This window comes from Neofelis nebulosa, chromosome 4 (assembly GCF_028018385.1).
Source record: "Neofelis nebulosa isolate mNeoNeb1 chromosome 4, mNeoNeb1.pri, whole genome shotgun sequence".
In the NCBI taxonomy this organism is placed as follows: Eukaryota; Metazoa; Chordata; class Mammalia; order Carnivora; family Felidae; genus Neofelis; species Neofelis nebulosa.
In genome coordinates, this window is record NC_080785.1 from 68522216 (window position 1) to 68540597 (window position 18382).

Genomic DNA, 18382 nt, shown 5'->3' on the forward strand with positions numbered 1-18382 from the left:
CCTGGACCACTTTCTTACACCATATACAAAAATAAACTCAAAATGTATGAAAGACCTAAATGTGAGACAGGAAACCATCAAAATCTTAGAGAAGAACACAGGCAGCAATCTCTTTGACCTCAGCCGTAGCACTTCTGACTAGACACATCTCTGGAGGCAAGGTTAACAAAAGCAAACATGACTTATGTGAATTTCATCAAGAAAAAAACCTGCACAGTGAAGGAAACATTCAACAAAACTGAAAGGCAGCCTATGGAATGGGAGAAGATATATGGAACTAACATATCTGATTAAGGGTTAGTATCCAAAATCTATAAAGAACTTATCAAACTCAACATCCAAAAAATAAATAATACAGTTAAGAAACAGGCAGAAGACGGGGCACCAGGGTGGCTCAGTTGGGTAAGCATCTGACTTCGGCTCAGGTCATGATCTCACAGTTCATGGGTTCAAGCCCCGCATCAGGCTCCGTGCTAATAGCTCAGAGCCTGGAACCTGGTTCAGATTCTATGTCTCCGTCTCTCTCTGCCTTTCTCCCACTCATGCTCTGTCTCTCTCTCTCTCAAAAATAAACATTAAAAAAAAATTTAAGAAAAAAACCAGAAATGGGCAGAAGACACGAAGAGATGTTTCTCTAAAGACGACATACAAATGGCTAACAGACACATGAAAAGATGCTCAACATCACTCACCATCAGAGAAATACAAATCAAAACCACAATGAGATACCACCTCACACCTGTCAGAATGGCTAAAATAAAAACCCAGGAAACAAGAGATGTTGGCAAGGATTCACCTTACACTGTTGGTGGGAATGCAAACTGGTGCGGCTACTCTAAAAAACAGTGTGAAGGTTCCTCAGAAAGTTAAAGATAGAGCTACCCTACAACTCAGCAATTGCACTAGTAGGTATTTATCCAAAGGATACAAAAATACTGATCTGAAGAGGCACAAGCACCCCAATGTTTATAGCAGTACCATCAACAGCAAGCCAAATTATAGAAAGAGCCCAAAGTCCTTCGACTGATGAATGGGTAAAGGAGACATGGAAAACACACACACACACATGCACACGCACACACACGCACACACACACACACACACACACACACACACACACATACCGTATGATTCCACTCATATGTGGAATTTAAGAAACAAAACAGATCAACATGGGGAAGAGAAGGGAGAATAAAATAAGATAAACATACAGAGGGAGAGGGCACCTGGACAGCTCAGTCAGTTGAGCATCTGACTGTTAATTTTGGCTCAGGTCATGGTCTCAGGCTCATGAGATCCAACCTTGCATTGAGATCCATGCTGGCTGTGGAGCCTGCTTGAGATATTCTTTCTCTCTCTCTCTCTCTCTCTCTCTCCTTTTGCCCTTACACTGCTCACACGTGTGCTCTCTCTTGCTCTCAAAAAAATGCAAACAAAAAAACAAGAGGGAAGCAAACCGTAAGAGACTCTTAACTATAGAAAACAATTAGGGATTGCTAGAGGGGAGATGAGTGGGAGGGGATGGGCTAAATGGGTGATAGGCATTAAGGAGGTCACTTGGTGCTATATGTAAGTGATGAATCACTAAACTGTACTCCTGAAACCAATATTATTACACTATATGTTAACTAACTTGAATTTAAATAAAATCTTGGAAGAAAAAAAAACACTTTTAAAAAATTGGTTTCAAATACTACACCAAGCAATCAGACACTATGCTATTTGCAGATAGTAATTTGTTGCATTTATACATCTGTATAACAAAGCAGTAAAAGTATCAAGTGTTTATAAGAACATTTTGTTAAAAACATTAAGTCCTAGCTATTCTGTTAAAATAATTCTGAATAGACAAGTTCTATAGATCAGAATTTACCCTTTAAGTATGAAAAATATTTTCATCATATTGGATAGAAGGCTGACCAGTATTTATTACACAATTTTCTGCCATCTTAAAAGGAAGAAATTATAATTAACATTATGAACACTGCTCCACAAGACTGTACAAGACATTCCCTTAGAGCATGCCTTCTCATCCTGGTTGACTTCAACACTCAGTCTGTCCAATAAATCAGTCTGTCTCTTTGCTTCCTTATACCAGTGGTTCACGCCTCCAAGATTTTACCCACTCCTTTAGTGAACACATCCAAACTGATCCTCCTTCAAAAGAGCCACTTTCTTGGGCGCCTGGGTGGCTCAGTCAGTTAAGTGTCTGACTTCAGCTCAGGTCATGATCTCATAGTTTGTGAGTTCGAGCTCCACATCAGGCTCTATGCTGACAGCTCAGAGCCCGGAACCTGCTTCAGATTCTGTGTCTCCCTCTCTCTCTGCCCCACCCCCCACTCACGTTTTTTTTTTCTCTCTCTCTCTCATAAACATTAAAAGGAAAGTTACAAAAAAAAAAAAAAAAAAGAAAGAAAGAAAAGAGCCACTTTCCTACCACAACCTCATCGCCTTTCAGAAATCTCTCTTCTAAATTTTTCAACCTTACAATCTCTTGGCCCCTCTTATTTTTACTTACCAGTCTCCTGTCATTTCCCTCCCCAAAACCAACAAATGAATCATTCTTTTGCCAGTACCCTTAATTCCCTCACCATACTGTCCTTTATTTTATCTTCTGATTAAAACAATTGCCCCACAATCCTCTCATGTTTCTCAAAACAACTCTGGCTCCTTTTCTCCATGTCTTCTACCACCTTCCTGCTCCTTTTCAACAAGCAAACCTACCACACTGAGAAAAGAGAGCCATTGCATGGTAAACTCATCAGCCTCCAGTCATTCAACCTTATACAACCTACACACCTTTCCCCTTTCCCTCTGGCAGTATGGAGAAAGTGTACATCCTGTCTAAAGCTAATCTTTCACCTGTGCTCTGGATCCTATTCCTTCATATTCCTAGGAATTTTGTTCTTCACTCCCTTCTCTCTGCATCAGCACTTCTTTGCATGGGTTTCCTCACATTCGCATTTAAACTTGCTTAAATCAATCCCACGTTAAAAACAAAGCAACACAAAAACCTTCCTATGACTCTGGATTCACCTGCTGTGCTTTTATTGTATCCCTTTTTATCCTCCTTCATGTGGTCAAGAATTATTTAAAATGGGTGACTTTACTTCTTCAACCTACCCTAAATTTCTTGCCCACTGCACAGCTCCACCTAGCTATCTCAAATTCAACTTTCTCCAAAATGAACTTTTTCTTCTCAAATGCACTCTTAGGTTATTCCTATCTAATCAACTAGTACCAGCATTATCCTAGTTTCCTAAGGTAAATATGTGTGCTTTCACTTTTCCTTCCCCTCCGTCTCCTTTACTCAATCATTAAATTTTGTCACTCTCTCTAATTTACCCACATTTCTCTCACTCCTCTGCCACTAACTTTGGTAGGAACACCCTCATATCTTGCCTAATAACTGTAGCTTTTACCTGAGGTTCCTGTTTGATCCTTTCCAATTCATTCCACACATAGCGACAGCTCTAAAACACAAATCTAATTTTGTCAATACTCTGAAAACTTTCCTTGCTTCCCCTTGTTACAGGGTAAGTCTCCCTAAATTCTTACCATGATTTCTAAGTCCTGAGCTGCCCCACTGCTTACCTTTCTAGTCAGCACTCTTTCCTCATTTTTTTTCTCTCACACTCTGTTCCAGCAATACTAAAATGTGCTACAGTCCCTCTCCTCTGGGTTAATTGCATATGCTGCTCCATGTCTAGACCTTGTCTTCACTGTTACCTCCTCCAGGGAACCCTCTCCAATCCTTACAGCCAGGCTAGCATTCTTCTATACATAACTGTTTGTTCTTCCTTATGTTAAATTGCCTATGTACTTGTCCATATTCTGAATTAGAATGTAAACTTCCCAGGAATAGGGGTAATATCTACTTTGTTCAGTCTCTACAAAGGAAGAGACTTATCTTGTTGACAGTTATGCCTTTATTATTCCAAGGACAATTCTTGGCATATAACAAGCAAATAATAAGCATTTGCTGAATAAACAAGTTTACCTCATACTGTAATTGTAAGAATTACATAAAGTAACATGGGGAAAGCAGTTAGCATGATGCCGAATTCACAGAGCACTCAGTATCTATTATTTGTGACCAAAGTTAAAATTTCACTGTGTGGTCTAATAAACTTGTATATGAGATTACTGTGAGCAAGAAGTTTCAGTATGTTGACTAACTATGTGTTGAATCATTAGGGATACAATTAGAGAAAGAAGTGCGGCCAGATAAAAAACTGAAGTCCACAAGTGCCATCTTTGACAGTTGTTTCTCTACTTTTTACTTTGGGGCTGTAAAAACAAAAATATCAAAACCGAAACAAAGAAAAAGCTAAAAGTCTAACAATGAGGAACTCTTTCCAATATAGTTTTTTAATGTGGGTAAAGACTATTTTTGATTCAAGACATTCGGTTTCTACTTCACCAGAAATATATAATGATGGTCTATTTTTCCCCTTGCTTTTCCTCAGAGGTAGTTTGTAAGTTTTTTCCCTAAAATATGTCAAAATACAACAACAACAATAATAAACCTCAGAATAACTAAGAATGCAATGTGCCCTCACCTACCATATAGCAAAAATACTAAAAATTCTATAAACTTGGTGTTTAAGTCTTTGCAGCAGCAGTTCTAAAGTCATGAACCGTGGTACGCAGGTTCATCTACAGGGATATGATAGTATTATCTGCCCTTTTATTTATATTAATAAAAATGGAAGTTTCTAAGTAGACTCATTTTATTTATAATAAATTTACTTATTTTTTTACATTTATTTTTGAGAGACAGAGCACAAGTGGGGAGGGGCAGAGAGAGAAGGAGACACAGAATCTGAGCTGTCAGCACAGAGCCTGACGCAGGGCTCGAACCCACGAACTGTGAGATCATGACCTGAGCCGAAGTCAGATGCTTAACTGACTGAGCCACCCCAGCACCCCAATAATAAATTTATTTATAATAAAAGTTACTTTTGGGGTGCATGGGTGGCTCAGTCGGTTGAACGTCCAACTTGGGCTCAGGTCATCATCTCACATTTCGTGGATTCAAGCCCCATGTCAGGCTCTGTGCTGACAGCTCAGAGCCTGGAGCCTCCTTCTGATTCTGTGTCTCCTTCTCTCTTTGCCCCTCCCCTGCTTACACTCTGTCAATCTCCCTCTCAAAAAATAAACATTTAAAAAAAATTTTTTTTTAAATAAAAAAAGAAATTTAAAAAGTTACTTTTTTGGTGGAAAGCTAGTGAGAAAATACCAAAACGGAACTGATCAGATAATAGTCTATTGCATGTTCAGCAATGTGGAACAAAGTAACGTGAAAGTCCTTTAAGCTTCTTTTTAATAATATAACAGTTTAAATGCTTAACCTATTCTTATTAAAAAATAATATTTTATTTGGTATTATTTGTACAGTATTTATGAAAACCCTATTAAAGACCAAGTTGAACTTATTATTTGAATTGCCACTCTTTGACTAATAATACAAACTACTTTTTGAGCAGCCTGACTTTGTGGCCCAAATTTGACTGCCATGAAAAGCTAGATACTGAATACTAGGTTGCGGGAAGTATCATAGTATAATGCACAATTCAATTCCAATAAAAACAGTAAGAACAACGGTTCAATGAAAAGATAAGTTTGGCTCTTTTGTCATCTTTATCTTAGTCTTAAATAGTTGATCAATTTCAACCCTGTGTTAATTCATACATTAATTTAATTATCAAGGATTCTTTCAGGTAAGGCTCCTTCAGGCAAGGCCACACTTCCTGACATAGTTACTTAGATCTTGCCATAGATAGCTAAGACAAAATGTTTGGACAGCAGAATTAAAAGGGAACTCCTTCAATTATACATCTTTTTATTTAGTTTTTATAAAAGCAAAATACTGTGATAAAATCCAAACCAACCACCATGACCCTGTAAGTCATCGGATGTAATACCTCTCAGGGTCTTCAAAAAAGTAACATGGGATAAATGAACAGATTTAGAAAGACAGTATCACTTGAAAGAAATAAGACTCCCTCCAAAAAGAATTCTGGATATAAAAACAATTATGCATTTAACTCAACTAAAATATCTAATCAGAACCCCCCCCCAACAAAAAATAAAAAACAAAGTACGTATGCACACTATTCTGAAGTAACTAACGAGGAAAAAGTAGAAAATAGAGTACAAAAATTATAAAACTTTAAAAAATAAAATTGAATTTTCTTACCCAAAGAGGATTTTACAATTGATTTAATTCCTGCATAAACCAATGATCCTTTGTTTCCTGGAGATTTCTGATCCATATCTTCTGTATACTGCTTCATAAGTATTTAAACGCATAGGAAATACTAATGATGATGTATAATAAAATACGTCAGAGCTGAATTTATTTTGATATGGAGCCAATTCATAATAGGCATCAGTGATAGTTCTACTTTATCGTAGATATACTTTTCTTCTTTCTCTACAATCTATAAAGCAGTATTTCAAGCTCAAGTTTTAAATAATTTTACTCTGTAATTTTAGCATTATGTAACTTGTATTTGCACATAAAACATTCAGAATAAAATTTAAAGACTGACTTTTCAGCAAACTTTCAGAACATTTCTACCTGATTCAGCTCATGAAATTCACAATGAAAAGGATATAGTGCAGAGTATACCAGAGTGACTTGAGCTGTGGATCTTCATTTCCAGCTAAAATATGGTTTCTCCACACCTGTTCTGTATCAAGTCCATACCTGGATAAAGCCCGAAGGCGCATCTTCGTTGCTATATCTTTTTCTAAAGAATTATCATTTTCTTCTTCTGCACATTCATACAAATGACGACCACAAGCCCACATTAAAGATGTTATTGGGCTCCAGGCAAGAGATATCCTTTCAAAAACAGTGAAATCAGACATTGTTCGGTTGGGAGTTACAACTATCATTCGATTTTGACTTGTTGGATGCCAAGCAAAGGAAGCAATGTAATTGTCACAAGGTTGCACACTTCTTTCAATTATTGTGGGCTCAGTTTCATCTCCAATGGGAGTGGGTGTGTGCTGCATATCATATAATCTAATAATATTACTATCCCTTGTCAAAGTGGCAAGCAGACCAGTCCTAGTTGGACACCATGCTACTTTTGTTAAGGGCTTTGGCTGCTCAGTCAAAGTCAAAACTGGCTTCTCAAATTTCCTTAGATCCCATATTGCAACCTGACCTTCATAGAAGGAAGCAACACGATCGTGGAAGTATGGGTCTACTGTCACCCCCTGAACAGCTTTTGTATTTACAAACATCTTTTGGCTCGTATTCCGAAGATCAAATATGGCTAGGTTACGATGCATACCAGCAAGGAGAAGTTTCTGGTCTCGTGGAAGCCAACAAAGAGACAGACAAGCATCATTCTGTCCCAATTCATAAAGAGGTTTTGTTACTAATAATGTTGTTTCAGTTTCACCTGCTGAAAGTCTCACTTTCTCCATGGGAACTATGTCAGGTGTATATTTGCTGCAAATATCCCAAATCAGCACCGAAAAATCAGCTCTATGTTTATCTAGCCCAGCAGCAAGCCAGTTACTATCCAATGGATTCCATGCAAGGGTATTGCATTGTCGGGCATGTTTTGGGACAAATTCTTTTCCTATCAAATCTTTGAATTTTGAGTTATGATCCTGACCAAGACTTGTAAGTACAACTCGACCATTTGCTTGTCCAACTGCTAGGAGGCATTCAGGATCATAATTGAGATACCAGGCAACACATTTCATATATGGTGTATCTGAATTTATTGATAGTAATGTAGCTGCAGAGTCTTCAGATAAACGTAAAGATCCAGCTTTGAGTTCTGAATTCACAGTAGATTCCACATGATATAGGCTCAGTTCTGAGTCACACACAACAAATCTATCAACTTGGTGTGGTGCCCACAATATATCAGGTTTGGTACCGCTCATGTTTAGTGATGTGCTCAAGTAGTCCAGTCAGGTCCATTCACTGAAAATCTGTTTAAAAATAAAAAGTTTTAAAATGTTAACAAAATACAAATCTAAGATGAAAAAACTATTTGGAAAGTCAGGAAATTCTCTATATAGGTACTCTGTTTCTCAATATATTTCTTCCAACTGCTAGGAATTCATGATCATATTTATTAATTAAAGAGGGAAAAAGAAGGGTGCCTGGGTGACTCAGTCAGTTGAGTGTCTGACTCTTAATCTAGGCTTAGGTCATGATCCCAGGATTGTGGGCTTGAGCCCCATGTTGGGCTCCGTGCTGGGTGTGGAGCCTGCTTGGGATTCTCTCTGTCCCCCTGCCCTTCTCCCCTGCTTGAAGGGAAGGGGAAGGGGAGGAAAGAAGGAAGGAAGAAATAAGGAAAAAGAACTTCTCCCAATAAAATGAGGTGGTAAGATTCTGAGAACTACATTTTGGCCTTTTTCCCCATGATCAAGTATTTTAATTGCACTGTGACTACTAACTTCATTAACCTCAGAATTAATATAACTTCAGCATGGTGAGCAAATTAATAAGCATCATCCCTTTGAAGGGGATAAAACTTTTAAAGAATTATGAATCATGTTCTTAAGCAACAGTTTAGAGCAGCACTATCCAACAGAACTTTCCACAGTGACAGAAATGTTCTCTAGCTATACTGCTGTCCAATAGGGTAGCTATTAGCAACATGTCGCTACCAAGCACTAAAAATGTGACTAGTACAATTTTTAAATCTTATTTACCTTTAACTAATTTTTAATAAATAGCCACAGGTTGCCAGCATAATAGACAATGAAGATTTAAAATACAATGCCACTACAAAGACAGAGGTCTCTTTCTCAAGGTTCAACAATAACAAGCAGCTCTATATGGCAGAATAAATAGCAGCATGTATTGAGCAGAGCTGACTTTTATTCCCACCCCTGACGTATATTAGCTATATGCCTGGGAAAGGCCTTTGTGACTGGGCGTCCTTTTGTTTTTTCGTCTATACAACCAAAGAGTTGGTTTAGTGTTTGCCAAATTTCATTCACATACCATCTATTTTTATTTAATATTTTTATTTACATTGACTATTTTTAAAATCACAAAATCTATTTTAACCTATCATAAAATCCATGAATCATGGGCATGGTATGCTAAATGTATTTTTCTAATATACATTGAAATGTATAACTATTAAAATGCTTAATATGTTAACTATACTGGAATTTTTAAAAAATGCTTATGTTTTACCTAAAATCATCCTGTTTACAACCAGCAGTACACGCTGCATTTGAGAAAAACTGAATTAAGTGATCATTAAAGGCTCTTTCAGATTTCAATTCTATACATTTTGATTAATATTGACATGGGATTTTGAAAAGATAAATATGACAGTCATTTAACCACAAACTAAAAATAACTATGTTAAAATGTTATTTTAAAAACAAAAGCTACGTAACAAAAATGTAAATGTCTGTTTTTAACCAATTCTGGCTAGAGGTTATAGTCTGGATTAAAAAGGAACATGGGGCACCTGGGTGGCTCAGTCGGATGAGCATCCTACTTCGGCTCAGGTCATGATCTCACGGTTCATGAGTTCGAGCCCCCATCGGGCTCTGTGCTGACAGCTCAGAGCCTGGAGCCTGCTTCAGATTCTGTGTCCCCCTTCAGATTCTGGGTCCACCCCACCCCTGCTTGTGCTCTGTCTTTCAAAAATGAATAAACATAAAAAAAAAAATTAAAAAAAAAAAGGAACAGACATTTAGTACCTTTATGGCAAATGGTATCTGCACAACTATGTTCTCAGTTTTTTTTTTTTAATAGGTTTTGTTTTGTTTTGTTTTTAACTTTTACTTATTCTTGGAGGGGGAGGAGCAGAGAGAGGGAGACAGAGAATCCCAAGCAAGCTTCGTGCTTTCAGCGCAGAGCTCTAGGGTTCCAACTCACAAACCATGAGATCATGACCTGAGCTGAAACCAAGAGTCCCATGCTTAACCAACTGAGCCACCCAGGTGCCCCTATAGTGTCAGTTTTTAAAAGGTAAAGCTATGGTTCGTTCATTTATCCCCTTCCAGATAGAGAACCTGGCACAGACTCCTAATATAGATAAACTAAAGAAATTCAGCTCAAACATAGTTGCCTTACTTTTTGATCTTGTAAAACTTTTAGTCAGGAACTATTAGTCCAGAATTCAACAGACTCATACAATTTAAATGGAAAATCCACTAAGAATACTTATACTGGCTTATTTCCTTTCTTCGGGTTCTGAAGCTCAATATCAATCATTTCAATTATATTCTTACTAGACAGACCCTCAATTTCTTCATTTCCTTGCCACTTTAGGCTTGCCTTCCCCTAACCTTGATCAACCCTTATTCTTCTCTCCTCCACTCAGGCTGCCAAGTTTCACAGCTTAAGGACAGTTTCCACAGAAATTAAGGTATACAACATGTCTGGCCTATGGTGCTGATTCTGCAATTCTTTTACTTATCTGTATACTCAGGCCTTTATGAAATTCATCTTTATGTAGTATCACAGGGACCTTTCTAAAATGCAAACTTAACCAGGTTATACAATCTCTGCTTAAAACCCTCTAATGGTTTCCAATTGTTCTCAGTACAGAGTTCCAAAATCTTCAATATAACCTATAAAGTCCTAAATCTTTTGGCCTCTACCTACTGCTTTGGCCTCAAGGCACACCATTTTCCTCCTTGCTGTGTTCTGGCGACATGGTCTTCTTTTCAGTTCCTAGATTATAACCTCCCTCTGTCCCCTCCCCTCATCACCCCCCCATCACCACTCTTGCAAATGCCGTTCCCTCTTGTTAGAACATTCTTCCCCCCCTTCTTGGTCAAGTTAACACCTACTTGACCATCTCTCAACCATCATGGTTGACATCAAACATCCTCTGTCCCCTCCCCAGTCTGTCAGGTTACTTAGTTATGTACTCTCAGTGAATAGTATTCCTTCCCTTTAAATCACCCTGTCTCTCCTACTAAATTATAAGCTCCATAAGAGCAGGAAAAGTACCTTTTGCTTTCTATTTGTACCTCTGATACCCAGCCCAGTGCCAGGCACTTAGTAGATACTTAACAATTATTTGTTAAATGAATGCATTTGTTAAATGCTCCATCTGACATTTCCCACACTGTTATATCCAAGTTTTACCAATCTCCTCATGCTTCTACCTATACTCTTCCTAGTAGAGACTGGCTCCAGGCAAGAGCAAAGTGCCCACTGTCATAACTGGTTCCAATGATGGGCAAGAGCCCACAGTGAGCCACAATGATCCTAAGAAAGGATCATTCTAATACCTTTCATTTATTCTATAAATATTTATTGGGCATAGTGTATGTGCTAGACACTGTTCTAAATGCTAACATGGTAGTAAACAGGGACAGATAAACTCTCTGATTGCTATGGACTAAATTGTGCCCTCTCCCCCAAATTCATACTGAAGCCCTAATCCCCAATATGATAGAATTAGAGAGAGCCTTTAAGGGGGGTGATCAGAGTGAAATGAGGTCATAAGGGTAGAGTGCTAAACTGATGGAACTGGTGCCCTTACAAGAAGAGAGAGAGAGCTATAGAGCTCACTCCCTACCATGTGAAGACACAGTGAGGACACAGTAAGAAGGACACAGTGAGAAGGCAGCTATCTGTGAGCCAAAAAAAGAACTCTCACCAAAACTAGACCTGGCACCCTGATTTCAGACTCCAACCTGTGAGCACTGTAAGAAAATAAATTTCTGTTGTTTAAGCCATCTAGTCTAGGGGCTTTGGTTATGGCAGCCCAAGCAGACTAATAAAGGTCTAATAATGCCTGCGTTCTAGAGCTGAAGTTAGGATGTAGTAGGACGTAGCTGCAGTAGGACGTAGGTAAGACAACAGAAAGCCGGAACAGATACTACCAAGTAAGGGTTCACACTCATGCCTGTACGGACAGAGGAAACCTCTTAACTGGACGTATCTGGAGATCTAGCCTATCTTCCTATCTTATCAATAGGACTTTCAAAGTGTGCTTCTATTAAGCACACTTTCAATCTGGGCTTCCATCCCATAATCATATTCTTTACATGGATGATCTGTATAACTTGGGTGACAAACTGAAAAATCCACCTTAAAAAACACAGAGGGTGCCTGGGTGGCTCAGTTACTTAAGCATCCAACTTTGGCTCAGTTCATGAACTAGCAGTTTATGAGTTCCAGCCCCACATCAGACTCCATGTTGACAGCTCAGAGCCTGAAGCCTGCTTTGGATTCTGTGTCTCCCTCTCTCTCTGCCCCTCCCCCACTCGCATTCTGTCTCTCTCAAAAATAAGTAAACATTAAAAAAAAAAAATTAAAAGAAACACACAAAATAGAAAGCGTTACTATAATTTAAAAAAACTGATTTGCATGACTCTCAAGGGAGGACCATCAGCATTTCTTCTGATGTAAGTATGCATGTACAACGTTTATATCCATAAAATGTTTCATATCCATAAAATCTGATTACAGTAATTTTTGTACAAAACTTGAGAGTTAGACTGGCAAACCCCTCTCATTTCACACTGGAGTAAAGTGAAGACCAGACGTTTTGGTTTTTGTCCAAAACCTCCCAAATCCCATCCCAGATTACTGTATAAGAAAAAAATCAACTACATCATTTGCAGGGCCTAGTGCAACATGAAAATAACAAGGCCCTCTTACTGAAAAATTATTAAGAATTTCAAGGTGGTGACAAAGAACATTAAACCAAGTGCCAGCCCTTCTAAACAATGGGTCATATGTGACTGCATAGGTTGTATTAACAACCTAGAGATATACCCATAAACACCCTTTTAAGAAATATGTTTTTTTTACAATCCAACACATGGTATAGATGGATCCTGGCTCATGAACGTAGATGACTAGGAATAAGGTGAAGAGCAAAGAAAACTAAACCTGGAGTCAGGGGACCTCCAGCCACACACTGGCTAAACACTAACAAGTCTGTTAATACACCAAGACTGTAAGAGATAGAACACACCCTACCTTCATGTCACAAAGTTGTGACAAACTGAGTTCTTCATATTACACAGCTGTTAGTATCACTATGATTTTCTTCAACAACCCTGAAGTTAATGTTTTCAAGTGTTGGAAACACTGAAAAGTGGGAGTGGAAGGGGTGAAATCTGCAATAATTACAGTTTATGTTAACATCTTCACCTTCAAGTTTTACAAGCGTTCACTTCCCCTCAATGGTTTTGAGCACAGGAAAGCCATGCCGATCCTGTATTCTTCACCAGAACATCTGTAACAGCACTATCCGACAGAAATACAGTGTTAGCCACAGGATTTAAGTTTCTAGTAGCCACACTGAAAAAGTATAGAGATGAAATTAATATATTTTATTCTCCCCAACATATAAAAAAAAATCCCTTTCCAACATGCAATCAAAGTAAAAACCTAATCATTTTTTTTTTTTGTCTGTTTGGGAGGGGGGTGTCAAGTTCTGTAAATCCGATGGGTATTTTATCTTACATTTAGAGCACATCTCAACTCTGTGTGGCTACTGGACAGTGAAGATCCATAATACTAAGTGTACAAAGTATCCAACTACCCTCTCACATCCTTTTGTTGTCTTCTACTTTTCTTACCGTAACAAATAACAACAGCAGCAGTTTCAGGAAGTTTTCACCCTCACCATCTTCAAGGAGATGCACTACACAAATTTCCCTTAAAATATAGTTATACAAAGGGCCTGTAATGCAGGCATCTGCAAATCATTTTAGCACTGCTCGTGGCACACGTGAAAGGCTTTATTCATCCTCTTACGGAATTTTCACTACTCATACAAGCACAGAACACAGCTAACCAACCGGTGACAGGCCCTTTAGGAAGTATTTAATAAAGTACAGCCAAAGCGAGGCTCTTGCTATTCCGGGTAAATCAGGAGTCTGAGGGCCACTCCCACGCTCTAGACACCTGGCTGAGCCGCCCGTCCAACGCGAGGACGCGGTTCCGCACGAACTCGCCGCGCCCCAGCGTCCCCGACGAGGTCCGAGCGCGCCCCGAGGCCTCCTGCAGCTCCGAGGCTCCCAGCTAGGCCCCGCCGGCCGCCCGGCGCGGCTATCCCGCAGCGCGGAACGCGACGCCCTGCGCCTCGGCTCCGAGATGGCCCCCGGGTCCGCCCCCGCCCGGGCCTTTCAACCGGGCTTTCCCGGGCCCCTCGCGGCGGCCCCGGCACTCCTGAGCCCACTACGCGGGCCTCCGTCGGGGGTGCTGAGACGCACGGCCCGAGCCGCGCTCACTGACCTGATGAGGCAGCGCGGCCACCGCACAGCCACTTCCGGCTTGGTCACCGCCCCTCCCGCCGCAGGAGTCCGGGCGCGGGCAAGATGGCGGCCGCGGCGGCGCGGTCAGTAACCTAGGCCACCCGGCTGGGACCCACGACCCCACCACCGCGCCTCAGGCACACGCGGACGTGCCTCGGCCTCGGAAAGATAGTTCCCCGCCCGTGAGCCCCGCCCTTCGTCGCCCCGGAATAGCCCCGCCCTGGGGCGGGGCCACTGCCCAGGAGGCCCCGCCTTCCGCTCGAGCGCTCCCCTGCGCCCCCGGAGGCCCCGCCCCTGCGGCCTTCGAGAGGTAAAGCCGGCAAGCTTACCTGGACCGACTCTCGGAGAGGAAATTTCCCAAGTACTACACACACTTTAGCTCATTTGATCAGTTAAATTTACATTAACAATTTATGCAGGCCATACATGTAGTGGAAACTCCAGGGTGTTTGGTTCACGATTTATTCATTAATTTACTCATTCTACAAACACCTCTTGAGTGACCTTGTGTACCTAGCACCTTCCTGGAATGCTCGGGAACTGAAGTGAACAAAAAAAGAAGTGGTCCTGGAAGAAAACAGGGATGCCTTGTAAGGCTAATACCGTGCTCCATCGAAGGGGCGCCTCCTTAGTGTAGGGAGGTCAGGAAGGCTTCCCTGAGGACCCCTAGGGTGAGACTGGGGGAATTAGATGGGGAAGGGAAAGGAGAGGAGGGGGTTGGAAGAGAAGAGCCTTTTAGGGCAGAGGAAGAGTGAAAGTTGAGGAGGGATGGCATCTCAATGGGGAAGCAGTCAAGTATGGATGGATGAGCAGAGGAAGTGGGGAGAGATTAAGATGCTGTATCAGAAAGGCATTTGGAAACCACGGTAGTGGGTTTCTCCTAAAGACAATGATGCAGTATTGAATGTTTTTAACTAGGCAAGTGGTATGATGGTTTTTCCAGGAGAAAAGGAAAGGATAGGGTAAGTATCCCCACGAGAGATTATGGTAATCCATACTACCAGTGATATGGAGAGTGGGAATGGAGAGAAGTGTGGGGAATATTTAGAAGATGGAATGAACGGAGCTTGAGGGTTGACTAAGATGAGTGAGGGACAGAGAGGGTTCTAGGTTTCTGGTTCCCATAACTGGGTGAATGGTACAGCCACAAGTGTCATAAATCTGACACAGGCTTCCTCGAGATATCTGGCAACCATGCTTAAAAATGGGTGGTTTGGGGCTTGTAGTGATTGGCACAGATAGCAAAATGAGCTTAATCCCCATGATCTTCAAGGCAGATCGTTTTGGCAAGAGGATGAGTTTGGAAGGAGCATTGCCTTAAGTGGTCTGAGGCTCCTTTTCATTCCTGCTGTTGGAGAAGTGGAGGCTGGAGAAAGTACTGTACTGCTGTGGGGAGATACCACAAGATTCATCACCTCAAACACTACCTTGCCAATCTTCTCAATGGTTTAGGCCCTGGACCCAAAACACCAGATCAATACAAGTCTCTTCCTTATCCACTGCTACCATATTCATAGCCAAGGAAAACATCTCCCCTCATGGTCAGGAGATGATGTTGCTTCCTACTTCAGAAAGAGAATTTAAGGTATTTGGTAGGAATTTCCCACAGCCTTCTACTATTTTCTCTCTCCTTCCCCCAACATCATCATTCACTCCCATTCTTTCCTTCTTCTAGTTGACACAAAGGAAGAGGAGGGACTAGATGTTTCTCCTCTTCTGGGACAATTTTCTTCTTTTCTGTGTGTCCCTATTTCTACTGGGTTTTTTGTTTGTTTGTTTGTTTTACTTTCAACGTGTGTTCAAGTCACTCCCATTTTTCTCCTGAAAGGAGAAGTCCATACTGGCTCTCTCTAATCCTATATTTTCCTGTTTTCCCCTGAATTCACTCCTCTCAGGCCTTCATGTCACCACACCACCAAAACTGCTCATTATTTGCCTGTAGTTGTCTTCTGCTTCCAGAATATATGCTCGACATCATCAGTTTTCATTCTGTTATACCCCCCCCCCAAATGTTAGCAAGGCACTCGGTGACCTAATTAAAGAGAAGAATTCTTTGGCCTCCCTTTCAGCTAAGTGTGGTTATATCAAAAAATTGTGGGGGCACCTGGGTGGCTCAGTTGGTTGGTCCTCCAGCTTCAGCTCAGGTCATGATCTCATGTGCTGACAGCTTGGAGCCTGGAGTGTGCTTCGGATTCTGTGTCCCTCTCTCCCCCTCACACTCTGTCTCTCTCAAAAATGAATAATAACCATTAAAAAAAAAATTGTGACCAAAGAGATGTAAGTAGAAATGGATTATGTCCCTTAAAAGAGAAGCTGCTTGACATCTACATTCCTTTTCTCCCTTCCAGCTGTCTGGAAAATAGGAAAAAATAAACATCCTATAGAAATGGAGGCCATGTATTAAGGAAGACAAAACTGTCCCCTTCCTCTAGGTCCCAGCCTAATTCGGAAAGCAGAGGTACCCCCTCCCTTGGATCAACCATAGATTTCTGGACCATTACACAAGAGAAAATAAACTGTGTTCTCTTAAAAATTACTGTTTGTTTAGATCTGTTTTGTTATAGTGGCTTAGCCTATTTCCTGATACCCAGGGACACTATTTTATTTTCTACTTAATCTCTAGAGCCTAAAACATAGGGCATGTGCTCAATAAAAATTTGTTGAATACATCCTAAAACAATACCTTTCTCTACACTCTCCTCCAGCTAATATATTTTTTCTCTCCTTCCTTTTCCATCTAAGCTTTTGTGAAAGTGTGTTGCCACCAGTTTCTTGCACTCTAAAATCCTAATAGGAATAAATGACACTTTTCACATTCTACTTGGAAATCAATTCTCCTTCTTCACCAAACGGTGTTCCTTGTTAGTAAAACTGGACTGAGTCCCTTGGAAGAGAAGCTTCTTGCCATTCACTTCCTCTTCTCCCTTCCTGCCATCTGGAAAATGGCAGATGGCATTTCCTTGTGAGTAGTGTAGAACTTTGGATTTCCTATAGCTCCTGCTATATAATATGCATTCAAAAATATTTACTGAGTGGGAGAGTGCATTGTATTTTTTGAAGATTATAATGTGTCAGAGAACTTAACAGACTGCTCTGAGGTTACACTAGTTGTTTCTATCAAACGTGCATTTTGTAATGGATGCCAGAGTTGCTATAGTTCAGTCTCATGGTTTTTTTGTTTTGTTTTTTAATTTGAACTTCTGTGTCATTAACAAGATATCCTTCTAAGCTCCTTTACATATGGTGTGGCGATCCAGGATAGGATTTGTTTGTTGTGGTTTTAAACCAACAAAGGACAACAGCTGAAGAACTGCTGATTTCCTTCTTTTTAAAAAAAATTTTTTTTAATATTTATTTATTTTTGAGAGAGAGAGAGAGACACACACGGGAATGAATGGGGGAGGGGCAGAGAGAGAAGGAGACACAGAATCTGAAGCAGGCTCCAGGCTCTGAGCTGTCAGGACAGAGCTCAGTGTGGGGCTTGAACTCATGGACTGTGAGATCAAGACCTGAGCCGAAGTTGGAGGCTTAACCGACTGAGCCACCCAGGTGCCCCAGATTTCCTTCTTATTTACGACTGCCCTTAGAAGGAATTCAGTTACTATTGGAACATGCTGTGGAGTCTGTGACTGGCTAATCCCAGCTCCCTTTATTTGCACATGCACAAAATCAGTCTGTACCTGAGAGGACCTCAAGCAGGCTATGTGCTGTCAGCACCCAGCCACCTCCATCTCTTGAACTGTGAGATCATGACTTGAGCCTTGATCAAGAGCCAGAGGCTCAACCGACAAACCCACCCAGGTGTCCCAATGTGAGAGATCTTAAACTAGTGGTCTTCAAAAAGTATTCAAGTATACTCCCAAATCAGTGTGTAAATCAGTATACTTATTTGTATATTTTGGGGGGTTATAGCTAACAATGTCATAATAAACTTACATAGCTTCAAGGATATGATTTATAGTACATTTTTAATACTTAAATTATAAATAAAATTGTTACATCACACTTTAAATGTATTTGATGAAATTTAAGTATGTTAGAGTTTCTTACAATCATTCATTTAAAATTTTTGTGACTAAGCTATTCTTTAATTGTGAGAAACTTTATATTATTCTATTTTTTTCTTCTTGATCTTGTACTTCCCTTT

General features: G+C 40.3%; 1 protein-coding gene across 5 annotated transcripts in view; it reads right to left on the reverse strand.

The window, feature by feature from the left end:
* MIOS (meiosis regulator for oocyte development) overlaps window positions 1–14354 on the reverse strand; it is a 47375-nt gene extending 33021 nt beyond the window's left edge. The window contains exons 1-4 of one of the 5 annotated variants that reach the window (XM_058724992.1): window positions 14216–14303; window positions 13127–13222; window positions 6624–7965; window positions 6203–6301 (exon numbers count right to left, since the gene is read on the reverse strand). In XM_058724992.1, the coding sequence (XP_058580975.1) occupies window positions 6203–6301; window positions 6624–7917 (1393 nt within the window). In that variant the 5' untranslated portion in view covers window positions 7918–7965; window positions 13127–13222; window positions 14216–14303. Of the gene's footprint in view, window positions 1–6202; window positions 6302–6623; window positions 7966–12952; window positions 13094–13126; window positions 13223–13557; window positions 13865–13885; window positions 13966–14215 lie in introns of those variants that run through there. The other 4 variants (XM_058724990.1, XM_058724994.1, XM_058724991.1 and 1 more) reach the window with 4 other exon arrangements.
* Between the last annotated feature and the right edge of the window lie 4028 nt (window positions 14355–18382).